We start from the raw sequence: 24,250 nt of genomic DNA, 5'->3' as shown, positions 1-24,250 counted from the left end.
TTATCTAACAGTTTATAATAAAATGTTTCTGCATTACTTATGGAATTTCTCATAGAATGTTTTTGAACTGCTTTTAGGTGGAGTATCACAATGTTCCCATTGGTTATATTTAAAAACATTTCTAGGTTGAGCAGATTTATGTAAATAGTGGTCTGCGTAATGCGAAAAACAGTACATCTGTTCATAATTAGATGAACCTTGTAAATAATCATGTTCTGTAAATTTTGCTGACAACACTAAATCCGACATCATGTTATTTATACTTTCAAAATCCCAATCATCAGAGAATGTACTTGGTTTTACAAAGTCACTTAATGAAACCTTGAACTGGTGAGGATATTTCAAGATCTCGACCGGGCCATATATTTCATAGTCAGTCTTGTCCCACACTACCCCGCCGGGTATTGGAATGGCTGTGACATTTACTGATGATAGTTCTCTTTTCTTGACGTGAGATGATTTGTGAGGTTTCAGAACTAAGTTGATGTTCTGACTTGCTGTGTCCATTGAACTGTAATAAACATTCCTAAAATTAAGACCAAAATTAGGCATAGTAGGAGCATAAGTACCCCTGATACAATCCAATGCTCAAACAATGGTGCATTCAGAAATGTTTCCTTGAGTTGATGAATGAGTTCTGTTGCTTTTTCTTTAAAAGTCTTTGTTTCTGGAGTTACTTCAGGGTCGCTTTGATCTTCAGAAAAGTTATCGAAATTGATGAAGTAGCCAGAGGCAGTTCTGTCGATTGTTGGAATTGTTTTCTCCATTTGCTTTTCATTAGCACATTCTGATGCCACATCATTGTAGACTGGTGTTTCATGACGAACTGTTTCAATTTGAGTTCCAAGAGGCACGAGTTCCATGGCATTGTTGCATAGTCCTTCTCTGGGCACTGCAGGTTTATCAAATGTGATTAGTCTTTCAGTTTGAACCTCTTGGATTGTTGCAAATTTGGGTATTCTGTTATTTCTTGGGAGTCCACTTGGCCTACTGTTGATTATAGGCCACATGCTTGTGGTTTCACCAGGTCGATGGATACAACTTGGTTCTCCTTTTTACCAGCAAGGGGCGGTAGTACTACTGATCTTGTACCGTTGATTGCTAAGACAGGTACTGCTTTTCTGTAAGAAGGCCCAAATTCCTTCTTCACCGCTATTTTTTCTCTGACCAGATCCCCAATCTTTGGAATCCAGACAGGTCTTGCTGGGACAGGTGGTGTGTCTTCAGTGGTAGCTGGCTGTTGTTTTAACTTTATGTTGCTTAAGGATTTTCTTGTTTCATTCAAGTCCTGTAAAACAGCCAAACGATCTTTGATGTCAAAGTCTTTATTTTTATCTTTTACCACTGAAGCCTGACTATCAATCAATCAATCAATCAAAGACATTTATAGAGCGCACTACTTACCCGTAGGGTCTCAAGGCGCTTGGGGGGGGGGGTGCCGTTACTGCTCGAACAGCCAGGTCTTGAGCTTCTTCCTGAAGGAGAGGTGGTCTTGGGTCAGGCGCAGGTCGGTCGGGAAGGAGTTCCAGGTCTTGGCGGCCAGGTAGGAGAAGGACCTTCCTCCTGTTGTCGCTCTTCGGATGCGGGGGACGGCGGCGAGGGCGTGGCTGGCTGATCGGAGGTGGCGTTTGGGAGCGTAGAAGTTGATTTGGTTGTTGAGGTAGCTCGGGCCTTGATCGTGTAGGGCTTTGTGTGCGTGGGTGAGGAGACAGAAGGTGATTCTTTTGTTGACGGGGAGCCAATGCAGGTCTCTCAGATGTCCGGCGATGTGGCTGTTTCGTGGGATGTCGAGGATGAGTCTGGCTGAGGCGTTCTGGATCCGCTGTAGTCTTTTCTGGAGCTTGGCGGTGGTTCCGGCGTAGAGGGCGTTCCCGTAGTCCAGTCGACTGGTGACGAGGGCTTTGGTGACAGTCTTCCTGGTCTCGGTGGGGATCCACCAGAAGATCTTCCGTAGCATGCGCAGGATGTTGAAGCACGACGAGGAGACGGCGTTGACTTGTCTGGTCATGGAGAGGGAGGAGTCCAGGATGAAGCCCAGGTTGCGTGCGTGGTCCGTCGGTTTGGGTGCGGTGCCCAGGGTGGGGGGCCACCAGGAGTCGTCCCAGGCGGAGGGCGAGGAGCCCAGGATGAGGACCTCCGTCTTGTCTGAGTTCAGTTTCAGGCGGCTGGTCGTCATCCACTCGGCTACATCTTTCATCCCTTCGTGCAGGTTGGCTCTGGCGGCGGCGGGGTCGTTGGTCAGGGAGAGGATCAGCTGGGTGTCGTCGGCGTAGGAGATTATGTTGAGGTTGTGTTGGCGTGCGATGGCCGCGAGGGGCTCATGTAGACGTTGAAAAAGGTGGGGCTCAGCGAGGATCCTTGAGGGACGCCGCAGATGACTTCGGTGGCCTCTGACTTGTACGGCGGTAGGCGGACTCTCTGTGTTCTTCCGTCGAGGAAGGAGATGATCCATTCCAGTGCCTTCTCCTGGATTCCGACGTTGCTGAGGCGCTGCACTAGGGTGCGGTGGCAGACAGTGTCGAATGCCGCGGAGAGGTCTAGGAGGATGAGGGCCGCTGTTTCTCCGTTGTCCATCAGGGCTCGGATGTCGTCGGTGGCAGCGATGAGGGCGGTCTCGGTGCTGTGGTTGGCTCGGAAGCCAGACTGTGAGGGGTCGAGGGATCCATTCGTCTTGAGGAAGGCGGCCAGCTGTTTGTTGACGGTCTTCTCGATGGCTTTGGCTGGAAACGGGAGGAGCGAGATGGGGCGGTAATTCTTGAGTTCGGTGGGGTCCGTTGTAGGTTTCTTGAGTAGAGCGCTGAGTTCGGCGTGCTTCCAGCTCTCAGGGAAGGTGGCGGTGTCGAAGGAGGTGTTGATAATGTCCCGCAGGTGGGGTGCGATGACAGCGTCGGCCTTGTTGAAGACGTGGTGAGGGCAGGGGTCGGTCGGAGATCCGGAGTGGATGGAGTTCATCATGCGGACGGTGTCTTCGGTGCTGATCGGAGTCCAGGCGCGGAGGGTGGTGGTGGGCGGCGTTGTTGCGGTCGTGGCGTGCGTCGGTTGAATGGTGAAGCTGTTGTGTATGTCCGCGATCTTGTTGTGGAAGTAGGAGGCGAGGGAGTTGCAGAGGTCTTGCGATGGGGTGATGTCGTTGTTTCCGGCGTTGGGGTTGGAGAGCTCTTTCACGATGTTGAAGAGTTCCTTGCAGTTGTGTGCGTTGTTGCCCAGCCGGTCCTTGAATGCAGTTTTCTTGGCGGCGCGGATCAGTTGGTGGTGCTTCCGGGTGGCAAGCTTGAGGGTGGTCATGTTGCCCGGTGTTGGTTCCCTTCTCCAGACTTTCTCGAGGGCTCGGCAGTTCTTCTTGGAGCTCTTGAGTTCGTCGGTGAACCATGGGGCTTTCTTGCTGCCGGGTCTGCTGGGCGGGGTCCTCAGAGGGGCGAGTTCGTCCGCGCAGTTGCTGATCCACTTCGTGAGGTTGTCGGCGGCCTGGCTGGGGTTCGCTGAGCTGGCAGGTGGGTGCTGGCTCAGGGAAGCGGCGAGCTGGTCGGCTGTGATCTTGTTCCAGCTTCTTCGGGCAACCTGTTGCTGGTGGTGGTGGATCGTCGTTCTTTTGAAGATGAAGTGGACGCAGCTGTGGTCCATCCAGTGGAGTCCTGTGGCTTGGCTGAAGGCGATGTCTTTGCTGGATGAGAAGACGGCGTCGAGTGTGTGTCCGGCAAGGTGGGTGGGGGTGGACACCAGCTGCTTGAGTCCGAGGTTGGCGAGGTTGTCGAGCAGGGTGATGGTGTTGCGGTCGCTGTTGTTCTCCAGGTGGAAGTTGAGGTCCCCCAGGAGGATGTAGTCAGCGGAGGGGAGGGCATGCGGGCTGACGAAGTCGGCGATGTCCTCGCTGAATTGTGTGCGTGGTCCCGGGGGTCGGTAGATCAGGGTGCCTCTGAGGGTGGTCTTCGGGTCGGTGTGGATCTGGAAGTGCAGGTGTTCGGCGGTGGTTAGGGTGTCGTCGGTGTTGGTCGTGATGCGGATGGTGTCCCTGTGGATGACGGCGATTCCTCCTCCCATCTGGTTGGCGGTGCGGTCCCTCCGGGTGATCTTGTAGCCCTCTGGGATGGTGATGGCGATGTCGGGCGCTGAAGAGGCGTTCATCCAGGTCTCCGTGAGGAAGGCAACGTCAGGGGCTGTGGTGTCGAGGAGGTTCCAGAGTTCGATGGCGTGTCTGTGGACGGAGCGGGTGTTGAGCAGGATGCACTTGAGGTGGTTGCTGCTGGTGTTCGGCTTGGCGGGTGCTGGTGCAGGGCAGGTCCGGATGCAGGTGAACTTGCAGGCGTGGCAGCTGAAGGGTCTGTGGGTGCGTCGCGGGGTGGCTCGGTAGCATCCTGGGATTCGGCCGGTGTTGAGTGCGTTGAGGGTGGCGGCGGTGTACGTCCGGCGGGTGGGCTGGGGTCCTCGAGGGCCAGGGGTCCTGGCGCTGGGCGCGGTCCAGGCGCGGACGGGCGCAGACGGGCTTACCATTGGCGCGCCTTCGGCGCACAATCGGCGCGCCCGCTGCGCGTGACCGCTGCGCGTTCGCAAGGTCGCCATATATGGCGAAGTGCGAGGGAGGGCGGAGCAGCTGGGAGGCGGGAGCGGGGAGGGTACACAAAGAAAAAGGGGGCGTGGTCAGCGGCGGTGGCGGGAAGCGGGGAGCGGACAGGGATTACACGGGGGAGCGAGAAAACAGGCAAACAGGGACAAAAATACTATTACAGGTTATAAACAATTTAACAACAGTACACAATAATGCAGAGGGGCACACGGCAGGACAGCGGGGCACAGGAGCACAGACCACGCCGCTCGGCGGGAGGGGGCGTGGTCAGACGGCGGTAGCTGGAGCAACAAGGCAGGCAGGCGGGAGGTGCACGCAGCAGCTGGTGGCCGTGCGGCGCGGGGGGTGTCCTAGACAAGATCCTGAATATAAATTCTAGTTCCGAACAATAGTTCATACGGGCTGAAACCTTTTAGAGAATTTCTTGGCAAATTATTAAGACTACGTTGGACACTTGTTAAATGTTTGACCCACCCATAACCCGAACCTAATACCTTCGCTGTTATAGATTGCTTTATGTCTCGTTTTTTTCTTTCCACTACACTGTTTCCCTCAGTGTGGAATGGACAAGAGAATCACAATCCAATGCCCATACTGGTCATGGCCTCCTTATAAGCTCGAGAGCTAAAAGCAGGACCCTGGTCAGAATGAAGCATGGCAATTGCGTATGTGCCGATAAAGACTCGCAGATCTTTTATAACAGTTTTGGCGTCAGCCGAGTGCTGGGGCCATATTTTTGTAGTGAATGTAGTCTTAAACAATTAATAGGACGCTGGATTGCATATAGACAGCATTACCCTGTCCATAAAGGGTATCTGGGCTACAGGCTGGACCGGTTCACAACTGCGATCTCTGCTGCAGTCTTGACAGTTTTTTGCAAATATTTGGGGCCAGATGTAGGTGGCCAATACCGGTCGGAAACGGCCGAATTCGGCCGTTTCCGACCAGTATTTGGCCTTTTGAGATGTGGGGGACCTTTTTTTGTCCGATTCGGTATTTTACCAATTCGGTAAAATTACCGAATCGGAAAAATACAGAATCGGTAAGTTTACCGATTTTTAAAATTCGGGATGTAGGTGGGACTACTTTCAGTTCCACAGGCCCTTCAGATTCGGTATTTTAACACCCAATCCAATTGGGTGTTAAAATACCGAATCCAGGTGTGCATGCACATGTGTGCATGCACAACCTATGCCATGTGACAGACAGACATGCCCTTAGGGCATGTATGTGTGCCACATGGCACACAAGCCAGTATTGGGGGTGCTAGAGGGTGTCAAAGTGACACCCCCTGCACCCTTGCAGAAATCGGTAATTACCGAATCGGTAAATACCGATTCGGTAATGCACATTGATTCCTATGGGCTTCAAGGCCCATAGGAATCAATGGGGGATACCGATTCGGTATTTACAGAATCGGTAAATACCGAATCTTACTGATTCGGTATTTACCGATTCTGAAATACCCACATCTCCCCCCCTCCAATTTACCACTTCTTAAATACCGAATCGTTATGTTATGTTATGTTATGTTAATTGGGCTCTTCTATAGCGCAACGGCTACTCCAGTCGGAGTGTCCCGGCGCTTTGGCGAAGAAGTCCTTTAATGGAAAGGAACATAACTGCAAAAAAAGGAACAGCAAAATTAACTAGTAAAAAGCCAGGTTTATAATGCCTATCTAAAAGACAACAGACTGGGGGCCTGTCTAAGAACAATAGGAAGTTCATTCCAAGCGCGCGGAGCCAGGTAGTGGAAGGAACGCCCTCCTTGTCTGGTTCGCTTGATGGATGGAACGACCATTTTAGACAAGGAGGCAGATCGCAGAGCTCTGCTCGGCTTGTAAAAAGCAAGGCGCTTTCTAATGATTCGGTATTTAAGAAGTGGTAAATTGGAGTTTACCTACATCGGGCCCTTGATGTTGCACGCTCATCCCCGGCCACCAGTACTCTGGTTGTAATTCAGTCAGAGATTCTTTGATTTTTTTTGTGCCTCGGACCTAATCCCATGTGTGCGTCTGCTATTAAAAAGATTCTCCGATTCAGGTTTGGAATTACCCTATCCCCCACTCCAGGGATTCGAGCAAAAGGAACGGAGTTTGCATCAATTACGTATGTATAATTGAGTGGATAGTTCACGGGTAGTGCTGCACAGTCGCCTTTTAAGGACGTTTTTACTGCCAGCATGGTTTCCCCGTCTATGTATTTTTCTGAACGCTTTTTTGTGGCTATGGAAGCCAGTTTACTTGCTTCCGCTATGGCTGTATTAGCCAATGAATTCCCTGCAACGTGAACGCCATCACGTTGATGACTCAGAGTGTGTATCACGTGAGTCTTTTGTAGTTCTTTCTGTAAAAGAACTACTTGTTTCCAAAGCATTTTATGCTTGATTGTGGCACCTGTGTCATCTTTGTAAGCATTTTGAATCCAGCTCTGCAAATCATTATTGTAGGAGTTGACGCAAAAATGCGAATCGCACACGATTAGTGTCGGGAATTCACGTTCCGCATTTTCAAGCGCCATCTTTAAAGATCTGATTTCAGCTCGCTGAGCCGAACATTTTCTCAGTGATTCAGTTTTTGTTATTTTCGGTCTGAATTTACCGCAGAGCCAGCGACCTTTAACAATCGCACAGGCTGCATCGTAGGATTTATTTTCTACATTGTAATGCTGTACACATCTGTCTGTATACATTATACAGGAGTAATGTTCTAGAGGGAGAATTTCGATTGGCAGAGGATATTCTTTTTCATAATTTAAATCATTCAGTTTTTTCATGTGCGGGGCGAAATAGTATTTCACGTCTTCTGCAGCAAGAGAATTTTCCCACTGTATCCATTTCGGATCCAGTGACACTGTAGGCAGGTTTACTGGGCTGAATAATGCCTCGAAGGCGGATTCTGCTGTGAGAACAGTGATCCTTTTGCCTTGTGCTAGTTCTCGTTCTTTCGCTATAGCAGTTTGCACTGCTTTCACAGTATTTTCCGTGAGACTGAATGTTTTTTCTGCTTGTGTGTACAAATGAGATTTGTAAGCTATTGGCACCGTTTCTCCCTCATTAGAGGTCAGGTACGTGAATCCGCAACTTCCTGGGATTACTCGGATTACAAGGTTGCGTGTATTGTCACGTGTTTCTAATTTTGTTTTTGCTAACATTTCTGTTTGCAGTGATCTCAAAATTTCCGTGTGTTTTTGAGTCCAGTTGATTGGTTCAAAATTAGGTTTTATTAATTCGTAGAGAGGTTTAATCCTTTCTGTGTAGTTCAGAATGTAAGTTCTTCCGAAATTCAAGAAGCCTAGTATCGATTGTAAGTTCTTCAGCGTTTTTGGTGCTTGGAGTACAGCGCACTTCTCTAAGAAGTTGTCCGCTAGGCTTTTTCCTTCACTTGATGATTCGGATCCTAAAAATAACACTGTCAGATGGGCAATTCTTGACTTTTTAAAGTTGAATTTGTAACCCTCTGCTGCGGACCCAAGTATTTAGGTGTTCACCCTTTTCAAGTGAGTATCCAAGTCGTCGTCCGTGAGATAGATGTCATCGACATAAGATAATGCCTCATCATCATATATTTGTAGTAACTCTGTTACTCTGGCTGAAAATAAACCCGGGCTATTCTTGAACCCCTGTGGGAGCCTGCAGAAATTTTACTGTGACCCCATTATTGAGAAAGCGGTCAAGTACCTGCTTTCTGGTGCAATATTTTGACAAAAGAACCCATTAGATATGTCTAATGTTGTTTTATATTTTTTCTGAACTATGTTATTCATCAGTGCCGCACTGTGCGAGTTCTGTACCGCAAATGTTTTGCAAGTTAAGTTGTCTGTAGTCCAGGACTAGACGATACGAATCGTCTGGTTTGGAGACAGGAAACAAAGGATTGTTTATTTGAGAGGTGCATGTTTCAATTACCCCATGGTATTCAAGTTGATCTAAAATCTCCCTGACCTGTTTTTTAGCTTCTTGCTTAATAGGGTACTGCCTTTGTGCAGTAGGTTGACATTTTAACTGGATTTTGTGGGGAGGAGAGTCCTCATCCCATCCTTCATGATTTTTGTATAATGCTGGTGCCTGGGCTACTGCCCATTTCCTTGCATATATATATTTAGTGTGAATTGGAATGTGATTTGAGAAGGCAGGCATAATCATTTCTTCGCCATGAGGGCACTCCCTGACAAACTCCGGGGGCCAATCTTTCTCAGCTAACAGGATGTCATAGCCTTTTGAGAGGTTATCCCAAAATAGACCCCTTATTTTTCTAGTCTTATAGTCTTATCCCCCTCTATACGCAGTGTTATTTCGTATATCTTATGAGATTCGCTAACTCTGGTGTCTGCAGTTTCTACCTGAATGTATTCATTCGTGTCCACTGTCTCCAGATGACTCATCAGGATCTTGCGAGCTATGCTGATTTCTGCTGCACTGTCTAGCATTGTCTGTGCCCACTCTCCGTTTTTCAGCTGTGTCCTCAGTATTCTCGGCATGTTCGATTACTCTAATACTGGCTACCTTCTTTCTTGGAAATTGTAATTTTTTACTTTGAGCAGGTTCCTTGTCTTTGGACTTGGTGTGCTCTCCTGGGTCTGACCGTCCTCTTCTTTCCGATTTCTGCGAAAAGGATCAAGAGGGACGTGTATCAATACTTTGATATCTATCAGGCTTTTTCAAGTTATCCGTATTTCTAAGGTTATATCTTTTCTCAGAGTGCTCCCTCTGGGGAGACTGGTGTTCTCGAGTCGGAGTTATTTCCCTCCGCCGAGGAGACCTTCCTCTGGACTGGAAAACTTTTTCCTTGGGAGTGGAATGTTTATTTCCATCCCAGCTCTTTTTAGGAGTGTTTAGATTATTTTTAATAAATAATTTTTCAGGATTTTCGAGTAGTTGTGGTTTTACAGGTTTCCCACCCAAACTATCTCTACCTAATTCTTCATAGCATTTTTCTATAATTCTGGCAAGCTCAATTGGTTGATCTGTTATATCTGTTTCTTTCAATTTCAGGCGGATCGCCACAGATGCTGCTTCTCCTTTTATGTTGGCTAGTAATATAGCCAAGACCTGCTTGAAGTCTTTCAGTAATTTCATACCAAGAGTTAAAGCAGGTTCTGGACCGTATTCATTCTGAATTTGTTTTAGCACTTCTGGTATTACCGCCATGGACGGAACACCATGTGTTTGTGTGTAAATGGAAGCAAAGACTATACCCCAAGTGTCACAGTCCTCCACGTGTGGTGCGACCCCCATTGGAAGGCAGATAGTCAGAATTCTGTGTTTCTCAATAGGGGTAGTATTCGGGAATACTGCCTCTATTTGGGTAATTTTCTGTGCTAACCAGAAAGGGATTTGTTCCCGTTTTATGGGTGTTTTACCAAGACATGATTGTATGTTCTGTGGTGTAATTTTATTTGTGTTCCCCTGATGAGGGGTCAGCTGTGGAACATTAAAAGCTGTTTGGACTGTGGCAGTCCGCATTACATATTGGACTAACTGTCTATGTATTTTAATTAATGTTTTTAGCTGTGCTAACAGCTCTTTGCGAGACATTTTTCAATGTCCGGATGTGGTGTGTAGCTGGCTAGAACCGGCCAGGTTTCTCCTGGTCTACCTAGTGGACCGAGCCTGGTAATGTGATCATTGTGTTTTAGGGCGCCTTTAAACCATTAAAATACCTCTTGGTATTTTAATGGGATTTCAATCTCCTCGAAAGGAGCGTACTCATCCGGTGGTTCCTCTATTTTGTAATAGTGGAATTTGTGTGTTGTCGCGTTTGCCGCTGGAAAGTTTATCCATAAATAGAATACCTCTGTCTGCCGATATTCGTGTGCCTCTATCACGAAAATGACTGTACCACCTCGTGAGGTCAGTCCGTTTTCTAAAAGTTTTAACGTTATAGTTTTTCTTATGTTTGCCGGGATGATAATCGCATCCGGTTCATTAATTCCTGTGTCATCGGGACCCTGTTGATTCGCGTCTACCGTGACTTCATTGGTTCTGTGGTTATTGCCATTTACTGACATTTTACTAATGGAGGTTTGCAGAACAGGTTTCCAAGGAAACAAAGATTAGGTGCACAATATTTTGGAACACTGTATCCTTCAACGTTGACTAAACCAGAAACTATACATAGGAATCTCTTCCTACTAAGTTCAGGCGGATTTTAACCTTTCACCCACTCCAGACGTCTATTGGAGTATTTACGGGAGAAAGGGTCTGTGTGAAAAAGCACGACTGAGTTACTCTAACGTCTTGCATTAGTTTTATCGCCTTACCAAACGTTGGGCGCCATGTAGTGTAGTTCCTATTTTCCCTATAGGCCCTGCGCATTGAAATAACATAAACAGCAGTGTAGACGAAGGACTGCCGTCTTCTAGGTCTCTACTAACTATGTTAGACTTAATTGGGGTTGTACCAGCTAGCTCAGAGGTCACTGGAAACTTTCTTGACTGAATAGGAAGTGATCAGCTTCCCTGGCTCAGACAAGAAGGGATTCAGTTTTCCAACAACCGCATTAACATGACAACTTTGCTCCTCAGAACAAGAGTCAATCTCTAGAGTTGTGTGAAACAATAGACAGCTATTTCACTCAGTCAGTTGTGCAGAATTACTTTCACCAGTTATGCAGAGAATAGAGAGACGGGCGTTTTCAATAAAAGGTATTATTTATTGAACAGTCTTCCTTCTTATGCAAGAGAAATGAATTGCCACAATTGCAAGACTTGTTATTATAAAAAGTGCGTAGAGTAAAAGGAGTATTGCGAAATAATACTGTAAAGCATTGATATGGTTTCTTAGCCATAAGATGGTTAAAATGAATAAAATATATACATTCATATATACATTTGGCTAACGTCCTCAACTGGTGCTTCTAACTACGCCTACCCCAGTGTACCTGACCTAAGCCTAATACGTGGGACGGAGTAAGTAAGTAGCAGTTTAAGTAAAGTTGGTTTTGCCAAGGGTTTGCTTCAAGAATTCTCTCTAAGGGTTTAGTCAACACCGTACCTCTGGAATAGAATGTTGGAGGTCTGGTATCTCCTCTCAGGACTCGATATTCCAGTTACCCGCAAGGGTAGGCTGGAAACGCCGGAGCTGGATTTTCTCGGCAGGAGAAAAGACAGCGTCTTTCCCAGCGCGTCAAGGAGGAGGGGCAGCGTCCGTGGGCTTCTAGCATCTGCTGGGCTCTCTGCAAGGGACAGCTGTTCTGCTCCAGTATTCACCACCACCGTGTTTGCTTAAGGCAACGTTGGTATTATTTATACCTGAAAGGTGCCGAGTTTGACGTAAGTTTTTGGACATAAGACGTCAATAAAGATGTCACTAAGAACTGGGCATTCTTACAGTGTTTGCAAGAGTTCTATTACTAATCAAAACAAAGCAAGCGGGCTTTCCCAGGTTGCTGGGGGGTTTGAGCTGTCGAAAGAACTCGGTGTGTTATCTAGGAATCTAAGGAAGTGGCGTCTGCTGTGTCATGTACTGTAATGAGCTGCAGAGACGAGTTACTGAAATATGGCTCTGATCGTTTATGCCATTATAGGGATATCAATTGATTATAGCCGTATAGGGGCATGAGGTCAAAATATTGATCGGGGTCCTAGATAGAACACAACACTTCCATCTATAGGTAGGAGGAGTTTGCCTCGGTATAAGCTCCTCTGAAACAGCTGTCAGTATTGCCTGTCTGTCTCAACTACATTGGAAGGGAATCACTATGCCACGCCATTCATTTATTGCACTAGGCAGGTTGAGCAGTATAAGGCTCTTCGAAGGAGAGGTAGGTGCAAATCATACACTGGCTCAAGACTCAAGGTACATACTGTAGTGGCAATAAGATGATTGTCCAGCCAAATGCATGCTTTTATTTTAAAAAACTGAGTATTTTAATGTGATTGCACAAAGCGTAGAATTGATATACTAAATAATCCCCACAGCCTCGAGGTCAGCATGCAGGTGGAGTTGATTATTTCCCATTCTATACTGAAGGCGATTACCCAGATGTGGTCCACGCTAGTCCCCATGCAACAAAGTCTATGATTTTCCTTAAGAGTCAATGTTAGTAGCGTTTAGGTGCTAAGTGGGTGCAAGTCCCCACCAGGCGCAACCGCCTGGAACAGACTTACCTGACCTGATGGCAGCCAACAATCCTGGGAGGACCAGGACACTCTTTGCAAGCTCCAGTATCCCTACGCTGAGGGTTGCCAACCTCTTGCAGTCTTTCCCTGATGACACGTTGGCCTGCTCATTCCTCAGAAAGCCAGCTAGTGTGTCAGACGTCCTTCCTGACTCCTGCAGGGATCGATAAGTGTTCCTCCTAGCTTCTTCAGCAGGATGAACCAGAGCAATGTCTCAAACTCATGGTTGCCCTTCCTCCTCTTCTGGTGACAACAGAGTCACCTACCTCAGACCACAGATGGGCGACGGCCTCATCTTCATGGTGTTCCCCTTCCTGGTGGCATAGTGGCCACTGAGCTATATGCCTACATAGATGCCGGCCCGCACTTCAAGGTGGCCCTTTCCTGGTCACACGAGGGTCACTGACTTTAGCGCACACACGAGCAAGGGATTGCACTTTTTTTTGGTGCTGTTTTATATAGCACAAACTCGACCTGCAAGTATTGGAGCACTGTACGTGAGTACCAGTTACATTACACAAGGACACATTGTTTTTTTTTTGGGTAGTCACGGGAAGATTTAGTGATTTGCCCAGAATCACCAGAATTTGATCCAACGCTGATTCTCAAACCTGGTTCACCAAATCAAAATCGGGCACCTCTGGCCATTATGCCACATCCTCTCGCACTTGCGTGTGGCTCCCCACCTGGTCACTCTGAGGTTGCGGACTCTGGTACTATCACGATCGATGGCCCACACTTCACTGCAGTCCACCTCCTGGTCACCCGAGAGTCACCAACTTCAGCGCCCACACCAGTGACGGTCTGCACTTCACGGTGGCCTCCTTTTTGTTGATGCAGGTGTCCTCGGCTTTGGAAAGATGGGATAGGCAGCCCACACTCTTATAGTGTGATACCATCTGGACCTCATGTCTCACACTACTATTACTGGGATCCACTCGCCAGGATCCCCTCTGGGCCTCGCTCCCATCAGGCGCTCTCCTCCTCGCATGGTTTACTGATCTTGGCAGGCAGTCTGCTGGTCCAGACTGAGGGCAAGTGGTCTTGACGACCTTGGAGATGGACCCTTGCCCAGCAGAGAGACTAGCAGACTATAGTTCCTAGTCCTTGTTCCAGCAGCTAGAAGTCTAGGCAAACACCTTTCTCCTAATGTACTGCGCAGTTGGACCACTTGTGGGTCTTATGCTCCCACCGTTATAGTCCGACTCCAGACACAAATGTGATTTTGTGTCTGAGCCTTTGAAATCTGAGTTATGGGTGCCAACTCCTTTGAAGTGCTTTTATCTATGCAGTTACCTTTGTCATAAAGATAGTCTGTTGCAGGAGGAGTGGATTTGATTCTGATTGACCCACAACACAGACCAATAGAGTACCCTGGGATCACACCTGGTTGTCACGCCACACTAAAATATGACTAATAAATGTTCAAAGGCCTAAGCCTTCCTCTCTGTCAAGATTCTGGGGTCGACAATGCCAACCTTACCAGGTCCACCATCTTCCTGACAATGAGGCAAGGCCCCACTGAGCAGTAATTGTTCCTGGAATCAGAGACCTTTGAAGAGCCTACAGGATGCACCGCTACCCTACTTCAGTGTCTGCTCGAACCCCAGCCCTAAGGAATGTCAGCAAAAGCATATCTCTTATCTGTGAGTTGCAGTCCCAGGGTCAGACTGGCCTATAGGGCAATCTGACAGTTCCCGAAGGGCTAGTCTTTCAGGTCAGTGTGTAGGCTGTTTTTTTTGGCATTTGTGGGCCTGTTATATGGTCAAGTGGGTTGGTTTTAATGTTGATTTCTCGAATATCACCACATACCTTGCCTACAGTAAACAGAAATGCATGCAGTCCCCCATGCCTTGCAATGCAGGTATACAGGGTGTCTTTCTAACTTCAAAACTGCCACACTTTGCAAATGTAATCCATTATATCAGCTATCTGATTCGCTAATGGGTTCACTTTTAATTTTATGTGAAAGCCTATTTTATAGCCCAGTTGGTTCCTGTGAAGTCCTTCTCGCTTCAGGCTCTGTGTTCTCAAAATAGAAACAGGTCTCTGTTATGTACCATACACAGGCACACACACATCGCAACATGTACAGCAAGTATCACGTGCTGTCTGGCGTTACACTAGCTGTCAGACGCCCTTTTCACAAAACTGTTTGAACAGAATGTTGAACAGTAGCCAGATTGCCTCTTGAGTTTGGAGGGAAGGGCTTCTTGTGTCCCTCCATTCTCAAAGAGGAGGAGTTTAGCTTTGTATAAGTTCCTCTGAAGCAGTTGCCAGCACCTCTGTCTTTCTCGGCATCCTAAGGCACCAAGAGCAACCAAGTGAATCTGAGGGAGAGGCAAGAGCATCAGATGTCCGAGGAGCTCGCAACACAGGAGAGGCCATTTGAAAAGTCTTTCTGGGGCCCACAAGTGGTGCATGGGGGGAAAGGAGGGAGTATTAAGTGTTCAGAGACTGTCATTTCAAGATGGCTTAGCCGCTTACACTTTTTTTTTAGAGTTTTATATAGCGCGAACTAGACCAGAGACATCCGGGGACAGATTTACAAGCTCCGTACGGCACATTTGCGACGCCATTGTGTTACTTTTGTGAAGCAGCTGCGGCGCAAAGTCAGCGCCATGCGTCGGGGTATTTACAACGTTACGCATCTAGGGAGATTCGTCACGTAAAGCCCTGCGGCACATGGGCGTTCCTGCACAGGCGCAGGAACCCCTTCGAAGAATGGCTGAGTGAAATCTACAAGATGTCACTCAGTCACTTTTACGGCCATGCTGCGTCATAACCCTGCGCCTGCTTGAAGCAGGCGTAAGGATTGACGCAGCATGTTTGGAATAAGGGTACCCTGAGCCTTGCTGGAGCTGCGTCACGCTTGCGACACAACTCCAGCAATGCGCCGCCTTACCGTCAGGGTATGCGACACGCATCTGCCCACCTGTGCGCCACGGTGCGCCGCATTGTAAATGCGGCGCATCAGTGGTGGTGCATGGGTGGGCAGATGCGTTGCAACTCTTCTGGCGCATCTCTGCTGATTAGCAGAGATGCGCCAGAAGTAGTAAATCTGCACCCCGGGTATGAGAGTGCTTGAAATGAGCACTAGTTTTGTTACGGACGGACACATTCATATTTTTTAGGCACTGGGAGATTAAGTGATTTGCCAAGAATCACAGGCTGTTGAGCGCCATTGCCAGACTCAAGTTCGCGTTATGTAAAACTCTGTTAAAAAGATCGGTTTTCTAGTTTCCAGGTGGACCGCTCTAGCCATAAGGCTACATCCTCTCCAAGGAGGCTTAGTATCAGTGAACGACAACCTCCACTTGCAGGTGAATTGAAGAGTATGGTATCAAAGTCGCGCGTGCCTCCTCTGCGGAAAGAGACGGCACCTCGCTCTTTTTAGGTCGAGCAGACCTACGCTCAATGCGTGAGCATTGAGGGTGTCTGCTTCAGACCTATTGTGGCCCGTATTTAGGAATGTGGACAGCTACCAGACGCGCGCTTTGACGAGGTCAGATTTCACCTCGGGAGCGAGCGTCTGGTAGCTGCGCATGCGCGAATGAAATCCCTTGCTCACACATACCCACAGGCAGCCCCCACCCCTCTGCATGCACGCACACACACACACACAGGCGCGCGCATGCACACGCAGGCATACGACACACATACAGGCACACATACAGGCATTCTATCCCCTACCTCGCATGCTCTCTCAATCACACAGTCACGCATGCGCACACACATCCCCACACGCACACACGCGCGCACACACTCCCCCTCCCCCTCCTTCTCCTCCACCCCTCCCAGGCATACACACAGGCACGCACGCACGCACTTCACTTCAGCCCTGGGCCCCACTCACCGACTGCGCTCTTCCGGCGGGCTCCTCTCGTGCTCCGCGCGTCTCGTCTCCTCTTCACAATCGGGGCTCCCTCAGGTCCGAGGAGCCCCGCAACAGGCGCCACACTCCTCCTTCTCCCCGGCCCCCTCCTGGGGACCCGGGCTGATTCGGACCGGCAGGGCGCTCCATGCGCCGGCAGCTCGCGGACCTCGGGAGGCGGGACTTCCGGTCGGCCGCGACCGGATTGGCCGGCCGGCTAAGAGCTTCCGGGTCGCCGCGGGCCGCCTCCTCCCACCCAAAGCGGCCCGTAACCATCGATTTCCTCTAGTTTAAAGATTGCGGTGGGTTGACCATGAATTCAGGGAACAGAGGATACCGAATTTGCACGGTATGCTATATTTGGCTGAATTCGAGAATGCTTGGTTTACCACTTAAAGTTACGAGGCAAATGCGATAATTACTGCTACAAGCCATGGTGTATTATTGCCTGGATTTGACAAGGCTAACTATTAATTTGAGGTTATGCCTGCTAATTGTGTGATGATGTGGCCTAAAAAGGAACTATTGCTTCAGGTTATGCCTCATAACTGTGTAAGAATGCGGCGAGAAACTGACTTAGACCATTGTCACAACGGCCGATATAGTGTATTGCTTTACAATTGGCGAAGGCGAGATTCCCCCTAGTGTGTGGTTCGCCGATTTCCTTGTCAACATGTCAATGGCGCTACGGTTAACTCAAATTCCCCTTGATTGAATGTCTTTAAATATGAGGGACACACTATGTGTGATGGAATTTTGCTCCCCTCTACCCTCCCCCTTTTGTAGTTGTTTAAGCCGATTTGGTTGTAATGATTTTGCTACCCCGGATGCAGGAAGTATGACAAGGACAGAGGGGGCTCTGTGTGTCCTCAGTCCACCATCTCGGCAATGGCACTGCACCTCGCAGCCTTCCTCTCTTCGGCACAGCGCCTCGCAGCCCTCCTCGCTCGGCACAGCGCCTCGCAGCCCTCCTCGGCACAGCGCCTCGCAGTACTCTCCTTTGCAGCACAGCACCTCGCAGCTCTTGTCCACTTGTCCGGCTGCCATCAGGACTCTGCAGTGTTTCACGCGCTGCACGTGCTGCGGTGCTCGGCACATTTCAGAGTGGCTGGGGGGGTGAGGATTGGATAAAAGGTGTGCTCAGCTGTAGACATTAACAGCCCATAAAGGCCTTTTAATAGCCCTCCTGCCCTGCCTTCCTCAAACACCCCATCCTCGGTTCAGAGGAGGCGTTCATTGCTGGGTTACTGACACCCCTCCTCGCCCCTTCTTGCCCCCTCCCCCACCCAGCAGACGGCACCGTGAGCCCCCGGTGGGGCTGAGTGGGGATTTTCTGGGCAGGGGGTGGGGTGTCCAGGTACCACGTGCAAGACCACCTGGCAGAGGCGCCCCCTCCCCCCCAGCAGGGAGGGGGGCAGTGTGTGGGGGGGGGGAGCAGTGTGAATACCTTGGAACCTCTGCGAGGGTGACTCCCCCCGTCCAGACGCCCGAGGCGCTACCCGTGGCACGCCTTTCATCTTGTCTGACGTGGGCTCTCAGCTCAGGCTTTTGGCACCGGGAGGGCAATTTGGCGGGGTGGGGCACTGTAGAGGAACAGTGTGAATACTTTGGAACCTCTGCGAGGGCGCCTCCCCTCTCCAGATACCCGAGGCGCTACCCATGGCACGCCTTTCATCTTGCCTGACGTGGGCTCTTTTGGCACAGGGAGGCAGCAGCGCCACAGAGAAGCTAATAAATAAATAAACATCCATCGGTTGTGTCAAAAATACCAAAACTCCAAAAGCAAAACACTTAAGTGCACGCCTTCAGCAAGCACGGGACCCGTCATGCCAGCTGTGCTCAGGGGCTGTACGGGCCGCCTACGTCATTAGTTACAGTGTGTGCGTGCCACAAGCTACCGTCACCAACCCCAACAGTGCGCATCTTATCGACCGCAGAATGATGAAAGGCTTAGCAGGCATAACCTTTATCAGCAAAGAGACAGACCCCAGCAGTGCGCATGTTATCGACCGCAGAATGATGAAAGTCTGAGCGGACATAGCATTCAGCAGGCAGGAAACAGACCTCAGCAGCAGGCACTAAACCCCTTGAGCTGAGATGAGCGCAGCCTTGTGATGACAGAGGAGACTCCGAAGCTGCGCTTACCACGTGTGTCTCTCGAGGTCCCAAGGCTCCACATTTCACGTGTGTCTCTCGAGGGCCCGGGGTCCGCATTTCATTTGTCTCACTAGGCCGCACATTCCACTGTTCACAAAACCAGGCCTTTTAAGAATGTTGCTGGCCTCGAGGTACACACTTCCTCGCCTCCAGTCACGATTAACAGTTGAGCTACACAAACACAAGCACTTTAAAAACGTGTTCTTTGAGTAAACACTTGGAATGACCCTGTTGTGGCCTCGAGGCACTTTACTGAGCCACTAAGGCCACGGATTAAAGAGCGGGCTCAGGAGATGGCGCCCCTCTCACACCACTCTCCCCTCTCTCCTCTCTCCTCTCTCACCACTCTCCCCTCTCTCACCACTCTCCCCTCTCACACCACTCTCCCCTCTCACACCACTCTCCCCTCTCACATCACTCTCTCCCCTCTCACATCACTCTCTCCCCTCTCACACCACTCTCTCCCCTCTCACACCATTCTCCTCTCTCACACCACTCTCCCCTCTCAGACCACTCTCCCCTCTCACACCTCTCTCTCCCATCTCACACCACTCTCTCCCCTCTCACACCACTCTCTCCCCTCTCACACCACTTTCCCCTCTCACCACTCTCCGCTCTCACCACTCTCCCCTCTCACCACTCTCTTCTGTCCCCTCTCTCTCCTCTCTCCCCACTCTCCCAACTCTCCCCTCTCACCACTCCCCACTCTCTCCACTCTCCCCTCTCACCACTCTCACCACACTTCCCCCTCTCACCACTCTCCCCTCTACAACTATTAGCATTGTAAATGACAAAGCTAATAATTTAGCTATTTTCAAACCAAACGCATAAATAAAAAATTTGTCATTTACAATACCAATAGCTCAAACTTTCCTAATGCGAGACCTATTGCATTGCAAATGCTTGTTTTCTAGTGAATTTACCTCTCGTACAGGGATAAGTCTGCGTTGCCGAATTCGAACTCTTGAACTCGGGTACAGCACCTTTCGTTTTGTCATGCTGCTGCCTACTGTGTCCCTGTGCCGGCTGGGGTAATCATCGACTGCCCTGCCCTCACCCTGCTTTGCACTGCGTCTTCAGCTTTGGGTGCAGGTGGACCTGGCTCTGTTCTCACTCGTGTTTTTTCATCTCTTGCAGTTCTCCACCATGTCGGTGTCTCAGGGCTCAAAACTGAACAAGTCTGTCCGAGAGCAGTACATGAAACTGCCCCAGGGAAACCAGGCGCTGGTGACCTACGTCTGGATTGATACCAACGGGGAGGACCTCCACTGCAAGACCAGAACCTTGGACCACGAGCCCACGTGCATAGAAGGTAAGGATGTGCACAGAGCCCTCACTGTACAGGTTATGTTGATGCTAAACCCTAGTCCTTTCCATGGTGGCCTCTCCCACCCCTCAGTTGCACCCAGGTTCACCCCATCCTTTCAGCAGCTAGCTCTAATCTGAACATGATGGTTTACAGAGGCAGCCATTGCTCCTTGTTGCACAGTTCCGTCACCTCTATGTGCCTCCAGGTCCATACTCTGCTGAGTCAAGATTGCTTGTATATTATTGTTTAGGCTTCAACATGCAATGAACACATACTATACTTCCAAATGAAGATGGTGTGCGTTGTGGCAGCAGAGCTTTAACTGGGGGATACGACATTAATTAAATCTATCGGGCCCTACATCATGGCCCTATTTTGAAAGGCAAAAACACTGATCGTTTTCTGAACAATTACTGCAAACACTTTTAGGCCCATGCCAGCGCTGCAATCCTGTTTACATTTCATGTGTTTTACTCAATTTTTAATTCTCATGGGGCCCGATGTAGGTAAATCTACATTTACCACGTCATAAATACCGAATCATACCGAATCGGTATTTATGAAGTGATAAATTAGAGGGGGGGAGATGTAGGTATTTCAGATTTTGTAAATACCGATTCGGTATCCCCCATTGCTTCCTATGGGCCTTGAAGCCCATAGGAATCAATGGGCATTACCAAATCGGTAATTACTGATTCGGTAATTACCGATTTGTGCAAGGGTGCAGGGGGTGTCACTTTGACACCCTCTAGCACCCCCAAAACAGGCATGTGAGCCATGTGGCACACAGACATGCCCTAAGGGCATGTCTGTCTGTCACATGGCATAGGTGTGCATGCACACATGTGCATGCACACCTGGATTCGGTATTTTAACACCCAATTGGATTGGGTGTTAAAATACCGAATCTGAAGGCCCTGTGGGACAGAAAGTAGTCCCACCTACATCCCAAATTTAAAAATCGGTAAAATTACCGATTCAGTATTTTTGCGATTCGGTAATTTTACCGAATCGGTAAAATACCGAATCGGACAAAAAAAGGTCCCCTACGTCTCAGTAGGCCAAATACCGGTCGGAAACGGCCGAAATCGGCCGTTTCCGACCGGTATTTGGTACCTACATCGGGCCCCAAGTGTTTGCTTTTTTCAGGGTGTTTTGTTTCTGCTTGTTTTGTTTTGTGCAGAATGTTACTTGTAGTACTTACATTTCTGCTGCTCAGCTAGTATGCATGTGTGTATGTATGGAACCTTGGTATGCTCGATGACTGTGTGGAATGTTGGTGTGCCTGGTGGACTGGAACAATGACAGTTGGAGAGAGTGGGCTGAGCAGCGAAGATGCAGCTCCTGGTGGGGCTCTGAATTAGCCAATTCTTGTTATCATCACCTCATTTACTTGTAACTACTTTCTTGGAACTTGGCAAATAAACCTTTACATGAAACTACCTCGTGACTACGATTATACATTACAACATTACACCTGCATAGCAGTAGGTACTATGAACAGAATCTCCTCCATGGGCCCCATTATGAGCTCTGCATTATTCCTGAATGTACAATGCCGGACTGTAAATCCCCCTGAAGTGATGGGGATCACAAGTAATAAAACGTGGAATCTGAAATATCGGCTCCAAATCTCCATGTACCCCCTCCCAAACCCTCAGGGGAAGTAACGGCTGCGAATCCGCAAATTGTTACCTGCTTGGAGCAGGTAATAGATACTCCGGGGCCTTTTTTCTCTTGCCCTTTGAAGCGTAGAAATGGCCCAAAGAACGCGGGAGGGAAGGTATGGCTCCATGTAGCAGTGTGTGAAGGAGGTACACAGCTTTCAAAGTATGGACAGGGTCAAAGTAAAAGAAAATGCAGTGTTCACAGCTTAGCGAGTGTGCTGTGTTCAGAGAACCATGAAGAGAAGGAAGTACCTGCAGGACAGAGTGAAAAGAGGGTGCTGAAGAGGAAAGAGATGAGGTTTGTGATAATATACAGATGGAAGACTTCAGAAAGGTTACAAGAGTTTGAGACAGCACAGGAAAGTGGGGTGAAGGGAAGAACAGGAGTGCTAGACACACTCTGACTACTACGCCTTCCAGAGACCGTAATAATAATGAATTCACTGACTCACATTTTCATAACTAAAACACTTTCTAATTATTCCAAGTATTTACAGCAAAATCTTTGTTGTTACTCGTTCATCTGATTCTCCTCCCAAGCATTGGCATTTCCAATAGGTTTGGCTTGGTTTGGATGCATGTCCTTTACTGTGCAATATGCCTGGATACATAAATACAAAGCTCAAGGAAAGAACAAAAATGCTGGATTTTAGTTTCCATGTTTACAGCCACACCCTAAATTATATAAGCCACGCCTCTTGTATAGGAGTCCTAGTTACGCATCTTAGGCCATGACCCTTGTAGAGATCCCCATTTTTCCCATCACACAACCCTGCCAAAAGTTTCACTGACGGACCTTAGGACACAGTTTATCTGCTTTAGATCCAACCTGACCCTGTCCCTGCAGGTGTTTGCCCGACTGGCACTGTACCTCACTCCTGTCTTTATAAGTGCACCTAAGAATGATGCACATCTTTGGCCGTGAACTGTTTCTTGATCTCACCACAAACGCTATGTGTGGTCTGTGCATATCGTTTGGTGGCATGGCAAGAATTTTTGTCTTACTACGATGTCAGGCGAAAGGCCATCCCACAGCTCCACTGACGTAAGGAAACATGAACGGGCCCCCCAGCAAGGTGCGTGGAGGGACCCTCTCTGGACTCAATCAGGAGCTCTCCGGCCAGAGTGCTGTGCTGAGAGAGCCTGTGTTACACCACTGGACAGCTCCTTGGTGGCTGTTCGCCTGACATCTGAGGCATCAGCCTGACTGCCGTATTATGATACAGGCGGTCTGACCGATGCCTGCAGGGGGAATCCGTTCAACCCCTTACAGGCTCAAGGAACCCGTCAGGATGGCAGGCGGATCGTAATCCCAAAAATGGAGGTGTGTCTGCTCAGGCACCGACCTGGGGATTACAATGCACATTTCTGACAGCCTCTTCATGTCGGTTCTTCTACCATAAAAAAGCAGGCGGAAAGGGTATTTTAGGGTCCCTGTCCCATGTGGCCCTCAGCTACGTAAAAACATCCATGCATCTTGTGGCCGGCTCAAATTGGCCCCGCCCCTTCAAATGGTGCATATATGTTTTAAAAGTATTTTTCCTATCGCAATAGGAAAAATACATTTTCCGACCGCCACAATGGCAGTCGCATCATAATTTGGGAAGCGGGAATGTGTGTCGTCTCCTTATCGGGAGGTCCCGTTTCCGACACAATGCCTGCCGGACGCTTCTCCAACCAGCATCGAAATGAGGCCCTTTGTTGCTAGTCACTAAGATCGATTTTTTGAGGGTCTAGAAAGCATCAGTTGTTGTGCAAATGTGCCCAAAACAAATGACTTCTCAACTTTATTCTATATATTTGAAGTCCTGTTCAAACTCATGGCTCCGTGAAGTTTTGAACCCAGTTCACTTGACTTAAGCTCTTCTCTTCCTTCCTTTCACCCACTGCTTTTTATTCCCTTCTGCTCTCCTCATGTCTACATCCACTTCCTACCTATCCGCAATCCCCCTGCTCCGTTATGCGCCTCTTTCCGTACACTGCTGTACTGCGATTCAATTGGGTTTCCGGTCACCACTGTTAAGAGCCAACGCTGTATCTTGGAAATGAAAGTGGGTGTCCTGGGAAGGGCTGAAATGTGTCCGTTGTTGTCATTCAGTTATGGCAGGCCCTGACCTGACTTCGGATTGGTTCAAACTACAAAGTACCCAGCAGGCTGACTCTGAAATATTTGAACTTCCCATACAGATGTCCCCGAATGGATTATGTGGAAGGACTTGAACAGCGAAAGGTACTTGATCCCGGTCGAGATGTTTCGAGACCCCTTCTGCTTGGACCCCAACAAACTGGTGTTGTGCGAAATTCAGAAATACAACAGGAAGCCAGCAGGTGAGGCCTGGACATTGCAATGTATGAAAAGCGAATGTATCCACCCACGGCTTGCAGGTCACCACCTGCTCATAATGCTTTTGGTACAATGGCAGCACGTTTTCGCTTTGTCTTAGTTACTGGCTGTGCATTGAAGTTAGTGTTTTTTTTGTTGTTGCTTTATTTTGATACTTTAAGGCAATCCATTGGTACCGCCACCCGGAATAACATAAATATATTTTTTAACTTGTAAT

The 24,250-nt window shown here is 48.8% G+C and overlaps 1 protein-coding gene across 1 annotated transcript in view; it reads left to right on the top strand.

Moving 5' to 3' along the window:
- Positions 1–24,250, top strand: part of LOC147710447 (glutamine synthetase-like) — a 55,059-nt gene that overhangs the window by 15,105 nt on the left and 15,704 nt on the right. Inside the window, exons 2-3 of the mRNA XM_086920005.1 lie at positions 19,851–20,025; positions 23,877–24,017. Coding sequence (XP_086776131.1) covers positions 19,860–20,025; positions 23,877–24,017 — 307 coding nt within the window. The 5' untranslated portion in view covers positions 19,851–19,859. The remainder of the gene's footprint in view (positions 1–19,850; positions 20,026–23,876; positions 24,018–24,250) is intronic.

The sequence above is a fragment of the Lissotriton vulgaris genome, chromosome 5 (assembly GCF_964263255.1).
Source record: "Lissotriton vulgaris chromosome 5, aLisVul1.2, whole genome shotgun sequence".
NCBI lineage: Eukaryota > Metazoa > Chordata > Amphibia > Caudata > Salamandridae > Lissotriton > Lissotriton vulgaris.
This window is presented reverse-complemented; position numbering and strand designations above follow the sequence as displayed.